Below are 21,004 nucleotides of genomic sequence, written 5' to 3'. Positions count from 1 at the left end.
GGCTGAGCTTATCCATCACCACGACCACATTATTGATCTGTGAGAAGGAACAGCACATCTGTGGTTGAATTTTGTGCGTGCCTGCATTATTGAGCAATGAGGACTAACATGCAGCTGATGTTTTCTACACTTAACTTTTAGTCTTTCAGGCATAATTTGAACATCATTCACATTTACCCTTTGTAGCCTTTAAAAGAAAAAGAAAACTGGTTCCTAGACTATTCAGCCAGTAGCGCTGTGACACCTTTAGTACCAACCAGTTCTCATTCATCTCTCTGCTGAAATGAAATCTATATATTAAATCGGGGTAGATTAAATGTAACCCCTGTTGAGCATGTTTGCAACAAGCACCAGTTGACTAAGCATCAGGAAGGATTTCCTGGCAGTAAAAGCTGTGGAACGGTCTCCCATGAGAGGTACTGGACTCTTCTTCCTTGGAGGTTTCAAAACAGAGGTTGTATGGCCATGTATCATGGATGCTTTAGCTGAGATTCCTGAATTGCAGGGGGTTAGACTAGATGACCCTCGGGATCCCTTCCAACTCTACAGTTCTCTGATTCCTTATGCACACACACACAAGTACTTTTTCACTGTGGAGAGTCATACCACTATTTATGTTTAAAAAGAATTTCCTTTTGTCAATAGCCAAACAGCTTATATAGCCGGAAGAGAAAGAAAACGCTTTGCATAAAGGTTTCTAGCTAAAATTACACCATTTCAAACCATACGGCAGCCTTTTATTTAGCAAAGGTTCAGTGACTTCACTATTACAGTAGCCACACAGGTTGCCTAAAATACCTGTTATAGCTGGAGAAAATAGCAAATATACAGAATATAGAATGGAAATCCAAAATGTGGTTATAAAAGGTGTTGGGTGGGAAAGGACAAAATTCCTCGGGAAGTGATTGTACTCTGCCTTTGTACGCCAAAGTGCTGATCAATCTCCTTGGAGTGGTGGGTGAAGATTGTCAAGGAACTGAAGAAGCTGTGTGCAGAATTCAGTTTTGTGATGAACAAGAGACCGAGTAGAGCAAGTACTAACTGCCCCCTCAGCTCAACCCCTTAAGTAATTCCAGTTTCTCAAAAGTAATTGTGGTTAACTTTTCAATTAAAACGTATTTTATTGAGATGACAACTTGTGTCTGGTCTTTCTGATGTTAGGAAAGGGTTTTGATAAAAGCTCTACCTCCCCAATCAATGTAAGTCAAGGAAAGCAAATAATAGAATTTGTTTTTATGAATTTTTTTTTGTGCTCTGAGATCACATATTTGGGATTATGTGGGTGTGTTCAAGGTTTAAAGGGAGGAGCGGTTGAGTCAATTTCTGTTTCATTTTAATAGGGACTGTATAGCATACATTCCCAGGGTGTCATTTGCAGAGGTACAACATTCTCAAAATAATATTGGTGGAAATCAGACAAAATTGGGAGCACTACTGTAGCCTCAAGGACAAAACACGTTCTACCAAAGTGGGATTGTCAAAGGATGTGGAATGCGTTTAAGGTGACATGCGCCTCACAAATCCTTTAAAACATATTTAACTGGATCTTTTTCTTGACACATTATCTTCTGCCCGGCTAAAACTGAACTTAGGGCTGATGATTTTATCTCTCTGGAGAACTGTGGAACACTCCTCACTGAATTGTTTATATGCTTTAAATGCCTTGCAATATTCACTTTCCTCCTCATGGAGCAGGCGAACTTCAGTGAGTGAAGTAAAAAATAAATTCTTTCTTTTTTTTTTAGAGCACAATCCAAACCATGTCTGCCCAGAATTAAGCCCCATTGAGGTCAATGGGCCTTACTCTCAGGTACATGCATATCAGATTTCAGTCTGAGTTAGCCAGGGATAGATGTGAAGCTAAGAAATAGCAACATGAATTCCTCTGTTGAGTTAAGAGCGTTTTGGATTATACTTCTAGTGATAAGAATCGGTATTGCTTGCTGCCCTGGCCAATTAACCACATTTGTTTGGATTGCTGGAATGAATACTCTTCAATAAGTTCAAGGCCAACTTTAGTTCTGGTCTTGGCCAGAACTAAAGAAATGTGCTTTTGGGGTGGGATTTTTATATTCAGAATATAAAAATCTGAATGTAGACTAAAAGTTCTGACAAGATTGGTCAGGATTTTTTTAAAAAAAATAATGTCCTGATTTTTATGAGAACTTAAAAACAAACTAAGATTTTGCCTTGAATATTTTCACATCAGGGACAGATGCATTATGAGCATCCTGTGGGGGGAAGAAAAGCTATCAACATAAACAATGGTGGAGATTCATAGCGTTTGATACCAAAAAGGCCCTAATTTCTTCTCTGGCTGGGAGGGGGGGAATTAAAAGGTACAGAGGCAGGTAGAAGTGATGAACTAAGTTTAACATGAATTACTCCAATTTTATGAACCAAAAGAGGTGGTTAATTTGTATTTCTCCTGTCATTTGCTCTACCTTAGACATTCCACATGAGTCCTCATTTAATACAAACTTATCTCCTAAAACTACTGGAAAATGTACGAGCTGCTATCCCCCAAACAGCTCCAAGAAAGCAAAGTGGTTAATGTTTGAAGAATGAGGTGTTCTTTCCTTTGCCATGGCATTGGGTTCTTATTGTACAACCCTGTACAGTACTTCAGCAATATATTTTTCTTTTAAGATTTAAAAAGCAAAGAGTTACAAAACTGTTTGCAATTAACTTGAAATAGAAAAGATAGCACTTTTTTTTAAATCCCATTATATAGTACACCATATAAATTACAGATTATTCAAATGCACAAACGCATCTGTGTAACATTTATCAAATGTAATTTTTGTTTTGTTTTGTTTGTTTTGTGTGAGTAGGTTTGTTTTGTTTTCCTCCCTCTGAGTTTTTGCTCTCAGCGTCAGGTGTCTCGCCACACAACCCCCTCAACTATCACGTGTGGCAGTGCTCCAGGTCTGAGACACTGCTGTTGCAATAGCGCATGTTGTTGGGGATGTGGCAGTCTGTGTAGTTAATGCCCCCATTTGGGGTATAAATGGGCTGCAGTCTGAAATCTCCTTTAAGGAGCTGATCATTATTTAAGGAGACAATCTGAAAGCTGGTTTCCGTCATCTCCAGGATGGAGTTGTCCTTCTTGGTCCCTGCTTCACAGTAGTCATCTTTCCGCCGGCCCCGGTTGTATTTCCATTTCTGAGAGGTGTAGCGTCCCTTTTTGTGCATGTGCCAGCAGAAAATGCTGAGCAGGACCACCAGTACAAACACCACGGCACCCCCGATCAAGCCTGCCAAGAGAAACGGGGACCCAATGTTATGAGAAGTGGTCTGTTCATGGCTGGAAGCCGTGTTGCTTCCATTGCTCAGCAGGGAAGCCTTGGTGGTGCCTTCAGAGCAGACGGTGTCCTCGCCAACTCGGTAATTATTAAAATCATCCAAGGGGACCAAGCAAATCCGATACGTGGATTTGGGCTCTAGGCTCGCCAAGCTAATGTTCTGCCTCTTGTCACTAACTATCCGTTCCTGAATGATGCCGCCTTCCAGACTGTGGCCCATTTTAACCCAGGTCAGTTTGTAGGCCATCACGTTGAAAAGGGAATGCCAACTGACTTGGATGCAAGTGTCATTCACAATGTGGATGAAGAGTTGGAACTGTTCAGTAATGGGAGGGGTCACTTTTTCTTCGTCGTCCCTCTCAGGCACAGTGGGGAGTGTGGCTACAGTGTGGGGAAGAGGAGTGTGTTTGTTACTTGGTGTAAAGACTGGTGACGTAGGGGTTACTGTGGTTGGCAGGGATGTAGAGGGAGCTTGGGTAACCAGTGTCAGATCAGGGGTGGTTGTGGGGCATGACAGCATATTCATGTTGAGTTCCCTGACAGCCATGCCTCGGACGTGCTCTGGTCCCTGACACATGAACCCTCGCACATTGATAGAGGAAGGGATTAACTTGAGCCATTCGGTGACCCACTTAATACTACAATCACATAGCCAGGGATTATTCCTTGCTGTGAGTTGTTTCAAGTTGCGAAGGTTGTCAAAGACACCTCTGGACAGCATCCGGAGCTGATTGTTGGAAATATCGAGTCTCTCCAGCTGGTGGAGGTTTGAAAAGGCTGAAAGTGGTATGTGTGAAATCTGGTTATCCTGTAGAGAAAGCCTAAGCAGGTTTGTACCTGGGAGTTCAGGGGGAGGGTATGTTAGTGAATTCCGTACTATAGAGAATTCCTTGAGTTTGGATAGGTGGCTGAAGGTGCCATCTGCAATGCCTTTATTGTTAAGGAGGTTGCCATCTACTATGAGACGTTCCAAGCTTGTGAGATTCTGGAAGGCCATGTCTGATATGATGGCAATGCGGTTTTCGTCGACTCGTAGTTCTTGTAAGTCCACTGGAAGGCCAACAGGCACACTGCTTAAGTGGTTCTTGGACAAGAATAGAAGCTTGAGGCTAACAGCTTCCCGGAATGCCCCATCCTCAACCCCCACGGTAGAGATGGAATTGTCATCCAGGTGCAGCTCTTCCAGTTTCAAGAGCTGTGCTAGAGCAGCCCGAGAAATGGTCTGGATGTTGTTTTCCTGCAGGTGGAGAACCCTGACATTCTTGGGCAAATTCATGGGGAATTCATCCAGCTGGTTGCCATACAGGTAGACTGTGTGCACAGACTGGACATTGTGCAACTCTGCAGGAAATCCAGCATTATTAATTTGGTTATTGTGGAGGTAGAGTACAGTTACACCCTCCGGTATCCCAAGAGGCACTGAGGTCAAACTTCGCTCGTTACAATAGACAAAGTTCCGGTCACAGCGGCACACACTTGGACAGGCCAGAGCTTTGGAGAACTGCATGGAGAGGCCCAGAGAAAAGACAAGCCATGATTTAAAGAAAACAACCCTGTCCACGGGCCACATTCTAGTCCACGGGCCCATTTCTAAATGAAGAAACAAAATACTGAAAAAAGGGGGGAAATGCTAGCAAAAAGAAGTAAAAAAATAATGGAAAGAGATGCTGTGTTTCTATGCAGGTAAGAGGTAACGTCCCAGAGGCGAAATGCAAAATAATCCGTTTATAATTGGATGGCCTTTCACTTGGAAAGTCGCTGTCCTGCTAGCCAGGCTTACACGTGTTGTTGCCTCTCGCCATGTATGCTGAATGCTAAGGTAACTGTGTCCCGTACAGGTAACCTAGAGCAAGGTGCCAAACGTCAACCAGAGACGGACAGGACGGCTGGATTAGTACTTCTGTTCACTGCGCTGACAGGGTCCTCAGCTTCCTTCAGTCGGCAAGGCATTCATTTTAGCTTGAGGCTGGATTTGAGAAATCTGTTAAGAAAGGGAGAGAAGGGAAAATAAATAATGTGGCATTGTTAACTGACAAACACCCTGTGCACAGAAATTCATTAACTTTGTGAAATGGTAACATAAATAATCTAGGCGGCTTCTCTCCCTCTCCCTCTCCCCCGGCTTCTAAAGCCAAGTGGAAAAATCAGCTGGGGAAGCAAGAAGGATAATTGGTTCCCAGACATAGCAGTGGGCAGCAAGCTCAGGTTAGAGTTTTAGGCTGCACAGAGTTCCTGGTAGGATTTTGGGGGCAGCAGTGACTGTGGTGCACCTCAAAGTTAGGTACCGCTTGCTACCCCTATACAACCAAGGTGCATAATAAAGCCATGCATTGTGTGGAGAGAATGGGAGTGGTGTTTTTCTTCTCCTCTCAAAACGCCAGAAAGTGGAGTCATCTAATGAGGTTGGGTGTTTGGGAGATTCAGGACAAACATCCCCCAACCGCCCCATCCAATACATAGCAAACAGTTCTATAGCGAGTCAGGCCAGTGGTCCATCTAGCTCAGTATTGGTAACATTGACTGGCACTGGCTCTCCAGGGTTTCTGACAGGATTTCTGACTAAGAGTCTTCTCTCAGCCTTGCCTGAAAATGCTGAGGATGGAATCTGGGACCTTCTGCATACAAAGCTTTTCCAGTGAGCTAAGTAATTCTTCACACCGCACATGCAAGGTTGGCCCAAGCCTATTTGCCACCTGAAGCAGAGGACAAGATGGCACCTCCCCATTTTGCACACAAGAAGCTGATTGGATCTTACTTTAATACTGGCAATAGGATAGCATCCTCCACTGACCTTGAGAGCAGCAGGCTAGTTTAGAGGGTCCACGCATGTTTTAAAGTATGGTTGTGAATTTTTCTTTATTTTAATGTAAACCGCTTTGAAGTTTTGTACAACCAAGCTGTGTATAAATGTTATGCAATACGTACACCTACCTACCTACCTACAGTGACAGGCACACAGCTCTGATATCATGCAAAGAGAAATGGCTGGGGCTGCCCCTACTGTCCCCCAGAGACTGCTACCTGAGGCAGCTTCCTTACTCTGCCTAATGGTAGCACCAGCCCTGAGAATATTGTTCTCGTAGTACAATGTAACTGTGGAACTTCGTCCCACATTATGTAGGGATGGCCGCCAACTTGACTGGCTTTACAAGTGGCTCAGACCGATTCATGGAGGACAAAGCTATCAACGGCTAGTAGTTACACTGACAATACTACCTCTAGTATCTTTGATGACCTGATGCTGGGGATGATAAATGAGAGAGTGTTCTGTTCCATTTGGAAAGGTTTTACCATGCAGTTCAGCCAGTAATGTTCAAAGCAGTCCTAATTTTGCTTTCTCCCTCTGGCATTATTCATTATTTAAATTTAAAGCTGAAATATTTAGTTCCTTAAAGCATGCTGGGATAATGCTGGTTATGAAAGATCTCACGCTTGATGATTAATTTGTATTTTCTAATAAGGGGGCAATGCTTCCATTACTTACATTTCAATACATTTGTTTGAACTGATGGCATTAGTTGATCTTACAGTAACTTATATAATAGAGTAAAGTACAGAGAGGAGTATGGCACACATTAAGCTCCCACTGTTAATTGAATTGTAGGTAATTAACAGCTGCCAGGATTTTACCCAAACTGTATCAAATGTGTGTGTGTGTGTGTGTGTGTGTGTGTGTGTGTTCGTGTGCACATGGAGGGGGGAGATGCCGGCATTAGCTAGCTAAATAAACTGATCTATTTTGTTTTTCACAGCACAATCCAAATCATAGCCTCACACCTGGTTAAGGCAGAACATTCAATTTTTGCCTCACTGGTGTGCCCTGTGCTCCTGTGGAAATGGACAGATTACCTAATGCACTTTTTGAGGCTTTGATCTCTTACAAGCCGCCTCTGTCATAGAGGACCAGTTCCTTTTCAATTATGTAAGATGCTGTGATACTGCAGAGACATTTTTAACAGGATTACATTCTAACACACATCTTCTGTGACAGTTTATCATTCTTTAACGTGCCTGGCCTCCCTTCTAAATCATACCAACCAGATTGGCCATCATGACCCCCCCCCCTTTAAAAACACACACAAATAAACTAAAGGAAGGTTTTCAGTCTTCAGGTTACAGCCACGTAAACCCACTTTTGCAACAATGCTCCTGCTGGATGACCACAACCTTACATTTGTGTGTGCAACAACACGTCTCCCAATTGCCTTCTCCCTCAAAAAAGCAAACCCAATTAAACTATGTTCATTTTCACCCCACCCTCCCTCCAAGGATCACAGAGTGGCATACATAATTACCTCACCGCCTCATTTTACTCCCTCAAAAGCCAAGTGAGGTTGGTTATGTTAAGAGATAGCGATGGGCACAAGAATGGGGCCGTGAGCTCAGGTTTCCCAGACTGATAATCTACTCACATCACACTGGTCTATCCATTTGCCTTCCGTTCAATCATTCCAAATAAAATGAGAATCCCCTCAGAGAGGCACATGCTACTTTAAGAAAGGTAGGAGTTAAGTCCAGCTATGATACAAACAGCCACCGAGTAAATTAGGATAAAACCTGGCTGTCTAAACATGTTTTATCGTGTTTTTAATATTCTATTGGGAGCCACCCAGATGGGCGGAGTATAAATAAATTATTATTATTATTATTACCCTTTCAATTCATGCAAATCTGTTTTCTGAAGCCCATGGACTTCGTGGTCAAAGAATAAGAAGTTATGGATCTTTCTGATATTATGTTCTCTATGCAATATCAGTACTATTTGTAAGGATTTGCCCTTTACTCAGATGTAGTGAGATAAAAATCAAATCACATTAAATAATTACATTAAATAATTATTAAAAACAAGGGGATATATTTTGCTATTTTTATTTTTATTTTTGTCCTTGTAGTCTGTTAAGGAATGGGCATGAAAAGTAACTAAGAGGGAGGGGAAAAGGAGCAGATGAAATACGAGGAAAGCTCTATTATGAATTTAGCCCAGCTTGAAGGTGGACTGGGTCCCATTTAAAATCCCCCACCCCATTCAACTAGTTTCTCTTGCACAACTTTGACCCTCTCACTTGAAATGCTTCCACCATCCCTAGTGTTTTAAATATTTTATAATATTTTTCAGCGTATTTTTCAACGCTTGTGATTCCTCCCCCTTCATTTCTTTTCTTTTCTACACTATATATGCTACTCTGCTCTGAACTGTTTTCAAATACTTGGTGACCTAGCTTGAAACGAATACTGTTCTTTTTCTTCTTGATGTCTTTCCTCTATTGTTACTGCTTTTTCAGGGTGAAATGTCAAAACGCTTTAATGCTTTTTAAATGCCTCTGGTTTTCTTTCAGTTACTTATACAATTCTTCCGCTCACTGAGTTCATTCTATTAACTTTGTAACTTTGCTTGGTGCTCATTTCATGGAACATATGGATGGCTGTCATTCATTTTCATATATTCCCCTTTTCAAACTGTAATAATGCCTCCATTTCTCCCATTTTCTATACCTATTCTATTCTTTCTTTTAGCATTTTCTATTTACTTTCTAATTTATTGTTTCTCCTGTGTACTCCTATCCCACCCCATCACAGGGTTTCTATACTTTTATGTATATATCATAACAATAATTAATTTATTGTTACTGAAGCTCATACAATGTACTTTGAAGCACTTATTGTTTGCTGCTCTTCTAACATACACACCTTATCCAAGTTTTTCTGTCTATCAGGACTTTATTTCTCTTTATTTTCCTTTTTTTAAAGTTGGAAAAATGCTCCAACTTCCTCGTTTTTAACAATTGTGCATTATATCTTTCTTTTCCGATGACATGATTCCCCTTCCCCATTCTTCCTTGTGGTGTGTGGCCTGTCCTATGAATGTCAGTTTTCTCCTTTCAGCCTCTGATATTTGTCTTTGCTTCATTCTATGGCTATCCTTTCTCTCACAAATTTGACACTTCTATTTTTCCTAATAGGCAGAGACTAAGATATATCTATTTTGGATCTCTATGGTTCAAAGGCATTTATACATTTAAATGGATCCAAATATACCCCTCCAAAAATGCAGTTTTATGTGCTATGTCATACACAGTACATTCCATATTCTTAAAGTAGTAAAGTAAGTCTGATTAGCAATCCAGTATTTGATATATTTCATTCCCCCCCTAAATGTCTCTCCCCAACAACAAAGCTTTTCAAGAAATATTATGTCTCTAGCTAAAGTCTGGGTTAGCTTCACCCACATTTTGGTACATTAATAGGAAACTACCCTATAAAGCCTGTTCGCCAGAATATTGCATTCTCCTTGTTCATATCCCTCTTGACACAAGTTTAATTACACCTGCCTTTCTGCCTCATTACTAATGGAATTTAGAATTAGAAAGGGAACAGGCCAAAGCCACAGGCATGAGGCAGAGAAGACAAACGTGATGAATGAGGAAGGGAAGAGGAGGGGTGAATGCAGGACGAAGTGTGTGGAGTGGAAATGCAACCAATAACTAGCGCATATGGCTTCAATGTGCATGTGTCCACTGTCAGCCTGATCGATGCAGCTTTGTTTCCCTCTGCAATTACCTTTGTCAACTGTACATTCCTCAGGGCAGAAGCTGTATCACCCACTATGTTTATAAAGCAAGCCGCTAGCAGCAGAGAGATGCAGTGATTCGATGCCGGGGAGAAAGTGTTGGGAGAAAAGGAGCTTGAAACTAATGATAGCCGGGGGCTTTTTTCACCAGGACTTAACCCGCAGTAGCAATCCTATGCAAATCAGCTCAGAAATAAGCTAAGCTGGATCCAAAGGGGTTTACTCCCAGTGCTACAAGCCAGGAAAATAAATGGCAGTAAAGTCAGGACAGGATGGGTGTTATATGCTCAAATCGTCTTGCCCCAGTGAGCAACCTGACTGCTGAATTCTGCATCCGCCGAAGTTTCTGAACCGTCATCAGAGGTGGCCCCACGTATAACACATTGCAGTAATCTACCCTAGAGCATAGACAAAAGGTGTATCCCCAAGCTACGTTCCGAGGAAGTGTAGGGTCAGCTGCGGTGTAGTGGTTAAGAGTGGTAGACTCGTAATCTGGTGAACCGGGTTCGCGTCTCCGCTCCTCCACATGCAGCTGCTGGGTGACCTTGGGCTAGTCACACTTCTTTGAATTCTCTCAGCCCCACTCACCTCACAGAGTGTTTGTTGTGGGGGAGGAAGGGAAAGGAGAATGTTAGCCGTTTTGAGACTCCTTAGGGTAGTGGTAAAGCAGGATATCAAATCCAAACTCTTCTTCTTCTTCAGCTACCTCCCATCCATCTGGTCTAACACTAACAGTGTGTCAAACTTATCTGGATTGAGCTTCAGTTAATTGGCTCTAATCCAGTCTATGCAGCAGTCCAACACATCCACTGCTACACCCGCAGATGTAAAGGAGATGCGTGTCATCAGCTTATTGCTGACAGCGTACTCCAAAACTCTGGATGACCCCACTCAGTGGTTTCATGTAGATGTTGAACAGCATGGGAGATAAAGACGAACCCTGAGGAATCCCTCAATGAAGGCTTCACAAAGCTGACTAGCACTTCCCAAACATCTCACTCTGGAAAAGACCATCCAAGTAGGACTGGAAGCCATGCCACCCACCGCCAACTTGGACAGCTGCTCCAGAATTATACCATGGTCAAAAGCCACTGAAAGGTCAAGTAGAGATAACAGAGCCACATTTCCTTGCCTCTCTCCAGACAGAGGTCATCCTACAGGTGACTAGAGCAGTTTCTGTGCCCAAATCTCAATTGAAATGGATCTAGAACATCTGTTTCCTCCAAGAGCACCTGGATCTGGTCCGCAACTACCCATTGCCCAACCACCCATTGCCACAACCACCTTGCCCAAGAAGGGACAATTGGAAGCTGTACAATCCAAGCAGGGTTTATTAAGCAGTGGTCTTACCACTTCCTCCTTCAAGCGGGCAGGGACAACCCCCTTTCACGAGGAGTCATTAATCACCTCCCTGGCCCAGCCAGCTGTCCCCTGCCTGCTAGTTTTTATCAACCAAGAGGGGCAAGGATCCAGAGGGTAAGCAGTCACCCTGACTGATCCAAACACCTTGACCACATGGGTGGTGCTGTGGTCTAAACCGTTGAGTATCTTGGGCTTGCTGAACAGAAGGTCGGCGGCTTGAATCCCTGTGACGGGGTGAGCTCCCATTGCTCCCATAGCAGTTCGAAAGCATGCCAGTGCAAGTAGATAAATAGACACTGCTACGGCGGGAAGGTAAACGGTGTTTCCGTGCGCTCTGGTTTCCGTCATGGTGTTCCATTGCACCAGAAGCAGTTTAGTCATGCTAGCCACATGACTTGGGAAGCTGCCTATGGACAAACGCCGGCTCCCTTGGCCTGAAAGCGAGATGAACGCCACAACCCCATAGTCACCTTTGACTGGACTTAACCATCCAGGGGTCCTTTTACCCCAGCCTTACTAATTGAAACTCAACCAACACAACAGGATAGTGTTCTGGACACCCCTTGAGATTCATATGCTGTAACAGAAGAATAAAGGTTGTAGTGGATGCAAGCAATGTTATCCTCAAAATGCTTTGCAAACAAGTCACAGTGAGCTATTGTTTCTGCTATCTCCAGGCTGTAAAAGGCCTCATACTACCAGGAAAAGCTCTGCCAAATGGTATAATGAGGATGCAATGGAGGCAGCAAAGTATGCCTTCTTGTTTAGGACTGTGGCTCAAGTGATGTAGCAAAACAACCAATCAAATCCCACAGGATCAATCAAATCCTGAAAGATCTGTACTTCTGACTCGAAAACACGATTGTGTGAAACCTTAAGACGCAAATCTATTCCAGTGTGCCAATACTCTTGTACAAATGTATATTTTAAATAAATTTGTTCCATTTAATAGTGGAGACAGGATCATCATTCAACTGTATCCTTTTTCCAGCCTTTCAAAGCTTTGATTGCTTTTCTGTGTCGCAATGTATTGTAAACTATGTACAAGGCACTGCTTAAGGAAGCTGCTTCCATGTACTGATTTAATTGATCCATTCAGTCATTCGAATCAAAACTTAAAACTGACTTATTTACATCACACATAATCTTCACCAGGGTTCTCTTCTTGAAGTTTACATTAAAACCATTAATCAAAAATCTAGGGGGAGGGGGTAGCTTCCCCGATATGTGTGAGTAATGGTTTTGCAGAAAAGCTGAAGGGCCAAAAGGCTGGAGCCAGTATTTAGATGTTTAAAGAACATGCCAAGGGGGAGCAAAGTGCTCCCCCTAACATGCCAGACCCTGCCGGCTTCATTTCTGATCTTCAGGGTCTGGCATGTTAGAGGGAGCACTTCTGATCTTCAAGGGGGATTCTGAGCACATTTACTGAATGCACTTAGAACACTTCTTCTGGGAGCCCTGGTGGTGTAAAACCCCTGATGCCGTAACCAGCATAGTGGTAGAAACATAAAAGGTGCTGTATACAAAGTCAGACCACCGGTCCTTCTAATTCAGTACTGTCTACATTGACAGGCTGTAGGTCTTCAGAGTTTCCCTCCTAGCCTTACCTGGAGATGTTGGGGAGAGAACCTGGGACCTTTTGCATGCAAACCATGTGCTCTGATGAATCCTTTCCCTTCTTCATACTGAAGCATCAGCATGAGGGCTCTGGCTGCAGAGCAGCAAGAGTTTTTATGTTGAAATATGCCTTGCCTGATGCCTAGGAACTAAGCTCTGTTTGCATTGCTTTGATTCATTCAGTGCTGTCCTGGTGTCTTATAACAGGGCTGGGGCTCCAGGGGCCATTCAGTTGGACTGTGAATCCCACTGCCCTGGGTGCAGCCAATGAGAATTGGAGTTGAGCAACATCCAGATCGCCACAGATTCCCTATCTACTGACCTACCACTCTCCTATTGACTCAAGGTGCAGAAGATGGAAGGAAAACGAGGCTTCCTTTAATTTCTCACAGGCTTAGCATATAACTGTTTAATTGTAGAGAAGGATTAGCTTTGAAAATAGTCATCCCCCTGAGACTGTTTAAAATGTGTTTTGGCTTTTCGAAGTGATTAACACAATCTTTATGTAATCAAGAGCAGGGAGGTGGGGGGGGGGAGAGTATTGTATAAAAGTGTTATTGGCTGCTACCACGTCTTCGCAGATGTGAGAAGAAAGTTAGATCTACCCTGTAAAAATGAGCCGCAAACTGCTTAGCTCCATTTTTAATGACAGACAGTAAATACATACAAGGGGATGTCTCGTTATGCGTTAGAAGAAAGAACCAACCTGGGCTTTCAAGGTACAGAATGCAATGCAAACACATTTAAAAGTAAAAGGAGTAGGGCTGGGGAAATGAGGAATTGTGCACTGTTGCTTTTACTCTCGCGGGCTTTGCATGCCAAAATTTGGTTTGGATAATATTTTCTCTGGGAACTTCCCTTTTTCAGGTGGGATTCAGGCTGCATACACAGCATACATTTAAAGCAACCCCCCCACCAAGAGAATTCTGTGAATTCTGTGAAGGGTCCCAGGAACTGTTGCTTGGTGGGACGGGAGTAAACTATTGTTCCAGGAATCTTTGGGTGGAAAATGTGCTTTGAATATACACATACATGCCCACAGCCTCACTCTCATATTGGCAAATTCAGGTTTCAGTATTAAAATGGATTTGGTGCTCTTGTGGAACAAATCTGCCCTCCCCCACCCCCCACCCCCCAAAAGAAATCAGACTTTCTGGCAAGAAAAGTGACAATAAAGTGCACAGGAAATTGTGGGATAACAATTGCATGACATAATGTCATAGAACCTCCCCACAAACAAGTCAGATGAATCTTCAATAAATAGCTGGTACTGTATGTGCATTCACAGCACACAATGAAAACACTATGAAAGCCCTTGAGAATAAGAGTTCCCACCCCCCAATGAATTCTGGGAGCTGTGGTTTGCTAAATGTGCTGAGAGTTGTTTAGGAGCTGCCTGTTCCCTCCCAGAATTGCCATTTCTAGTGTTCCCTGTGAAGAGAGCCTGATTATTAAACCACTCGGGAACTGTAGCTTTGAGAGTGGGGGTAGTGGCCTCCTGATAACTCTAAACATCCACAATAAACTACCATTTCCATAATTCTTTGTGGGAAGCTATGACCATTTGTAGTGGCATCACAGTGCTCTAAATATATGCTGCGAATGTGGCTGGTACAGCATCCCCAACAAATGGATGAATGCTCAATAAACAGGTCATCTGGAAGCAACCTCAGATTTCAGACTAAATACCTCCTTATTCTCACAAGCTGATAATAGATTACGGTAATTACATTAATAAGGCTGAGAAGTCTCTCCCTCCCATCATTAAGTTTAATAATAAATATCCAGGGTGCCTGTGAGCAAACAGAGAGGAATTATACCGTATCTTTGCTTACTTTTCTGCCCACTGTGGCAACAATGTTTTTGCCATGCTGCTCTTTTGCTGCAAATTGCTTAAATCTCTCATACACAGAAGTTTAGAGCTAGGTAATTATAGTCATGAAAAGGTACCATTATATTCTCTTCCTTTAGCGGTCAAAAGCTGTTTCCCCTGCACTGGGGTTCCTTTTCTAAAGACAGTTGTTATTGTGTCAGATTCTTTGAGTCAGAGTTAAATCTACTCCTGCTCCTTTTATTGCACAATTTCAAACTGTTTTGCTATCATATAATCTTATTTTGCTAAAAGTAAGCTGCAAGAATGAACAAACTTTCCTTTCTTATTCCTTTTAAAACGTATTTAAAAGGTTTGTTTCATGCCATATATAGCTAGCTAACAGATCACTGTACTTTGCAGGACAGGATCTCCTGCAGATAAAGTAAAATGTGAATCGGGCCTTTAGCATGGATGGATCTCCCCTTTGGAGTTCCTTATTACATATCAGACTGGTCCTCTGTTGTCTTTTTGGCACCTACTGAAGAATTTCCTTTTTCAATAATCCTTTAAAGTGGAGTTATTTACACACAGAGAGATGTTTTAATTGTTTGCAAATATGGACATTTTAATATGGAATTCTTATGCATTGTTTTTATTGTTGATATGAAGATATTTTATGGGAAGTGGTTAAAAAAACGGAAGTAATTAAAAAAAAATGTTAAGGGAGGGGAACTTTCACTTTCATAAGCTTCCTTTAATATTATCTCCTGTTGGTAACTGAGAAACTTTTTAATTGTATTTTCCCCGTATGGTAGCCATGGGATCATACAATTGGAACAAACTTAAGAACCAACACGAAAACTTTAAAGCTTAAAACAATCTCACTCTTTTTGCACATTTCTACCTCTTATTTGGTGGACGGGGAAGTAGATGGAGGTAATTTTAAAGCAAGCATTTTTCATATCACTTTTCAGATCTTCCGTAAATATGTGGGGATCACATCTGCTTAACCCCACTTAAAACTCATTACATGTTTATCTGATTTTCCAGAGATGATCTACGTGTGCTGGATGCTTGAGTGCACATGAGATCTCTCCTTATATTCTGTATCCTGCATGTGAAGATGTAGGAGAGTATGACATCACAGTAAGATTAATTTGCTTTTAACCAGGCTTTCTAATTAAAGCTTTGGAGAGTGAAAATAGGCCACATGCTGCATGAGAAAACTATGCACGGAACTGCATAACAAAAGGACAAAAAAAAAAGAAAGGTTCCTATAATTAATTTCACTTGAATTCTTCCATCTTAATCATGACAACCACTTGCACACAAGGGCCCCAGTATCCTCCCAAGCTCAGCTGTCTGTCTGTCCGATAATGAGTAATAATTCTGGAACAAAATATGGCATATTTGAGTATCTGCTTTAGAGCATTACACTACATTGCTGGCATAGCTTATTTGTCTCAAACCTGACTAGCTCAGGGACCCTGAATTCAGTTCTCAAGTACCAGAGTGAATAGATTATTGGGAAACCAAGATTCAAATCCTGGTCAGCCATGACATCCAAATGTCTTTTCACAAGCCACCATTGTAGTAAGGAGCATCTAGATTTAATATGCCTATCCCGTACATCATATTTGATAGCAGTGCATAAATCTGGTGGTGTGTTTTTTTTCCCATTCTCAATCCCATGCGTTTCCATTATTAAAGATCTCAGATGCATTGTTAATCAAATCATTCATTAAAATCATATTAGACTTATTATTCATTCATTATACTCACATTGGTTTCTCAACCACAGTGAGTTGTATTCAACTAACTTTTACTTGGAGAAGGCACACTGAAACAAATGGGTCTGAGTTAGTCATGGGCTCCATCTACACTATACATTTGAAGCAGCATCTGTTCCCAGAGTGGTTTAACCACTGACCACTCTTTCCAGGGAATTCTGGGAATTGTAGTATGCTGTCTGAGACATGCTAGAAAGCAGCATTGCCAGAAAAGCATTGAAGTCAACCATTATTTCTTCTGTTAGAGCACAAAGCACAGATACTGTCCCTTTGCTTGCTCGGCATTCCTTTGCTCTTCTCATTTTTAGTTCCGCTTCAACCATTCCAAACTGAGAAACATTTGCTGGAATGATGCAAACTACCGAAAACTTGTGCATAACACAACACCCGCTAACTAAAACCTATTTACAGCACCTTCACATTTTGAAACAAGAGCCACCTTGATGCCTTGAATTCACCATCCAGGAGGAGCCCACAAGAGTTTATTTCTGACCAGCAGTAGGGGGAGCTCTCATTCAGCTGCAAATGTCTCATCCACCCCCCCCTTTGTTACTTCTTCAAAACCCAAACATGTTTCCAGCATTGCTACAGTATTTGATGAGATAAACAACAAAGTCATCTATTCCTACCATTTCCCCAGGTCTGCAAGATGGGCTCTCTTTAAGTGGTGGTGTTGGGATCAGAGAAGGAACATGTTTAAAACAACAATGAAACTCTGATGTGCACCTTAGTTACATCATGACTGATGGTCTCCCTCACCAATGCTGCCTCCAAAATGTTTGCTTCTGGAGGTAGTGAGGGAGACCATCAGACCAGCTGCACAAATATTAATAGCCCAATGCTGCAAAGAGGAAAAATGCCCTCAAAAAAGATCAGCAAATTAAGTTAATGGAATATGCAGAGATGGCCAAAGTAACTGGTAGACTTAGAAATCAGGATGATAACAAATTTAAAAATGAATGGGAAACTTTTATTGCATATATGACAAAGCATTGTATACAAGTAAATACATCAGCAGGGTTCTAAAAAACACTTGCAATACTATCTTAATAGATAAAAATAGATATGAATGGATGGAAATATGATTTGGACTTGAACGATTTAACAATGAATTAATTGAACCATGGAGGGGGTAGGGGGAAGTCGGGGGATTGGAGAAATTCCATATTTCGGTACTGTATTGAATGTACAAACATTATGCAAAATGATACAGTTATTCAATTTTTTATTTTTTAATGTTATAAGATGTCTGTTATAATGAAAACCAATAAAATATTATAAAAAACAAAAACAAAATGTTTGCCTCTGCTATTTATCAAATGCCATTGAATAAGTGACAATTGTCAGCTGAGTCATTTGAATATCATGGATGGAGTCCAGGGAGAAAAGGAGTGGATAATATTTTGCAGGATAATCTCTACAAAAACATAATATAATATGAAGAGAAATAAACAGAGAGCTTTTGCCTTTCTTAGCTTAGGCTTCATCTATAGCAGAAATCGTTAACCGCTAAACATATAGGGGGAAACTCCTTCAGAACAGAACAGCAAATCAGGGCACAAATTACCTCAGCGAGTAATTCCTCATACTATTTTGACTGGTTGCTAAGGGCACACTTCTACCATGTAAAGGATTCAAAGTATAGGCCCTCAACACCAATTCACAGAAATGTACAGAGTGCCTCTGGCAGATTAAGACATTGGGTTCACTTTGCAGTGGACCCAGCTGCACTGTAAGCAATCTAAAAAATAAAATAAAAGAGGGCAATAGGGGGCAAGATATAGCTTAGCCCAAAAGACATAGGAGCACAGAGCTGGGACATGTTCCTGGGCTCCACCTCCTAACAATGCCTCCCCCCTTAAAGGCTAAAAAAAATCTATTTAGTTTTTTGTGGACCAGAGTCCACTTCAGGCTCTGCCTTTTCTTTTTACTGCATTTCTTTGTACCATTTAATATGGTACAAAGCCAGTGAAAAATATTGCACATTGCTAATAAGTACAGCTCCTTTTATAAATAGAAAGACCAAAGAAAAAAGTACAGTACTGATAGATGTTCCATAAGAACATATGAATAGTCCGCTGAATTGGGCCAGTGGCCCATCTAGTGATACATTCTATTTTTATAGAAGCCCACAAGCAGATCCCAAGTACAACACTCTCCCCACTTGTGTTTCTATCTCCCACAGAGGAGTTAGAATATACTCCTCATGGCTAAAAGCCAGTGACAGACAAAATTCATGGGGGATAAAGCTAATACTCCATTAAAGCCACCCAGCTTGGTGGCCATCGGTGCCTCTTGTGAGACCAATTCCATAGTTTAACTAAGAAGTATGTTCTTATGGAGGGACGCGGGTGGCGCTGTGGGTTAAAGTCTCAGTGCCTAGGGCTTGCCGATTGTCAGTTCGGTGGTTCGAATCCCCGCAGTGGGGTGCGCTCCCGTTGCTCGGTCCCAGCGCCTGCCAACCTAGCAGTTCGAAAGCACCCCCGGGTGCAAGTAGATAAATAGGGACCGCTTACCAGCGGGAAGGTAAACGGCGTTCCGTGTGCTGCGCTGGCTCTCCAGATGCAGCTTGTCACGCTGGCCACGTGACCCAGAAGTGTCTGCGGACAGTGCTGGCCCCCGGCCTCTTAAGTGAGATGGGCGCACAACCCTAGAGTCGGCCACGACTGGCCCGTACGGGCAGAGGTACCTTTACCTTTACCTTTATGTTCTTTTGACATGAATCTTCCAGCATTCATCTTCAGTGGATAGCCCTAGGCTCTAGCTTTATGAGAGAGAGAGATAAAAAGTTTTCTCTATCTAATTTCTCCACACCATGAATAATTTTATACACCTCTATCACCTTTATTTGGTATTTCACTATTCCCCCCCCACACAAGCAAATTTATTTCTTTTATTAAACTGATATCCCATCCTTCATCGCAAATGACACCTAACTCAACACATTGTGTCATAAACTTGTAATATGCAGACTAAAGAAGTCAAGCTTCAAGACTGGGTCAAACAAGATGTTCCTAAAGGTATAGTCATTTTTGCCACTGGGTCACCTTATTTCACAACACTTGCACATACCAAACCATGGAAACCAACAAGCTGTTAAGGCTCAGGCCACTTCTCAACTTGGCCTGTGCAGTGACCTTGAATGTAAATGTCTGTGGACTGAATTAGCTCACGCAATCTCATTTTCAAAACTGCAAGTGATATGGCATCGAGCACAGACTGCAAAGGGCTCCTCCTTTTCAAAATAAAGCAAATACTTTTGACTACATTCAGAAGCAGATGGCAGAGCAGGGCAGCATGCGAAACACAGGTGTAATTTGCTCAGTGCCGCTAAGCAAATGTGTTCCAGTGTCCTGCTTGAGCTTGACGCTTTAGAGAGTTCTCTGGTGTCAACCCTGAGTCCGTAATGATGAAGTGTTCACCTGTGAATGAGTGGATCTCGGCTTCCTCTAATATAGAAAACTGTGAGCGCTGCTATTCCAGATAATCTCCCTCCAGATGGCCACCACTATGCCATTTTCACTCCACTGGGCTGAAAGGAACAGATGATCAGCTCCAGGACTGATATTAAACTGTGTTCCCTCTCAAAGAGGAGACTGCTACGGAACAGAGCAGTTGGTGTCTTGATTCACCTTCCCTCAAGGCCACATTTCTCAAGGTGGTTTCAGTTTAAACCTTGTAAAATTGAAACTTCTTTTTTTTTTAATGGTGTGGGCTAAGGAGACAAGCGTGACAACTCATTTCTCAAGAAAGTGCGCTGCACGTACCTGTTACACACAGAGCTGGTATTATTTCCCAGCTCAAGAGATACGGGTCCGTCAGGTGTGCCTTGTCACCAACTAATAGGCAAAAAGGAATACATGGAGATTTTCTATTTACGAGGAGCTCAGAAATCAGGTTACAGAACAGAAGAAGAGAAAGGAAGCCAAGTGACTCCATTGTCTCTGCTGAGAGAACTACTGACTGTGCATCTTCCTCAACCGTCACCTAGCAGTAGCTACCTAAATGGTTTCTCTCCCAGGGTAAAATGGGGAGGCATAGAACTAAATAAACAAATAAATAATAAACATTTGGAACTAGTACCTGAGTTTGCTTTTGTTTTCCCCTTCTCCCTCCCCAACCCCTTTTTCTTTTGTGCCATGTCTTTTAGACTGTATGTCTGAGCCAGGAGCTATCTTGTTTGCAATGATCTGTGCAAGCTGCTCTGGGGTGAAAAATATGTACCAGTATGTATTTATGTAAAATAAATTCATAGGAAATAAACATACAAGAGCATATTTTTGCAGAAGCATCAGCTGTAGCTCTATATAGAGATCAGTTAAATGCCCACTTCACACACACACAAAAAGGAGTCAAGGACCCCTGGACAAGACTTTGGGCCTGGGAGTAAGGTAAAAAAGGTAAAAGGCCCTTGGACGGTTAAGTCCAGTCAAAGGTGACTATGGGGTTCAGTCCTCATCTCACTTCAGGCTGAGGGAGCTGGCATTTGTCCAGAGGCAGCTTTCCGGGTCATGTGGCCAGCATGACTAAACCACTTCTGGCGCAACGG

The 21,004-nt window shown here is 42.2% G+C and overlaps 1 protein-coding gene across 6 annotated transcripts in view; it reads right to left on the bottom strand.

Annotated features, from left to right (window-relative positions):
* Positions 1 to 715: 715 nt before the first annotated feature.
* Positions 716 to 21,004, bottom strand: part of FLRT2 (fibronectin leucine rich transmembrane protein 2) — an 88,784-nt gene continuing 68,495 nt past the window's right edge. For all 6 annotated transcript variants that reach the window (XM_083448132.1, XM_083448129.1, XM_083448130.1 and 3 more), the window contains one exon: positions 716 to 5,286. In XM_083448132.1, coding sequence (XP_083304258.1) covers positions 2,908 to 4,893 — 1,986 coding nt within the window. In that variant the 5' untranslated portion in view covers positions 4,894 to 5,286 and the 3' untranslated portion in view covers positions 716 to 2,907. The remainder of the gene's footprint in view (positions 5,287 to 21,004) is intronic.

This window comes from Podarcis tiliguerta (assembly GCF_965153285.1).
Source record: "Podarcis tiliguerta genome assembly, chromosome: 1".
NCBI classification, from domain to species: Eukaryota; Metazoa; Chordata; class Lepidosauria; order Squamata; family Lacertidae; genus Podarcis; species Podarcis tiliguerta.
This window is presented reverse-complemented; position numbering and strand designations above follow the sequence as displayed.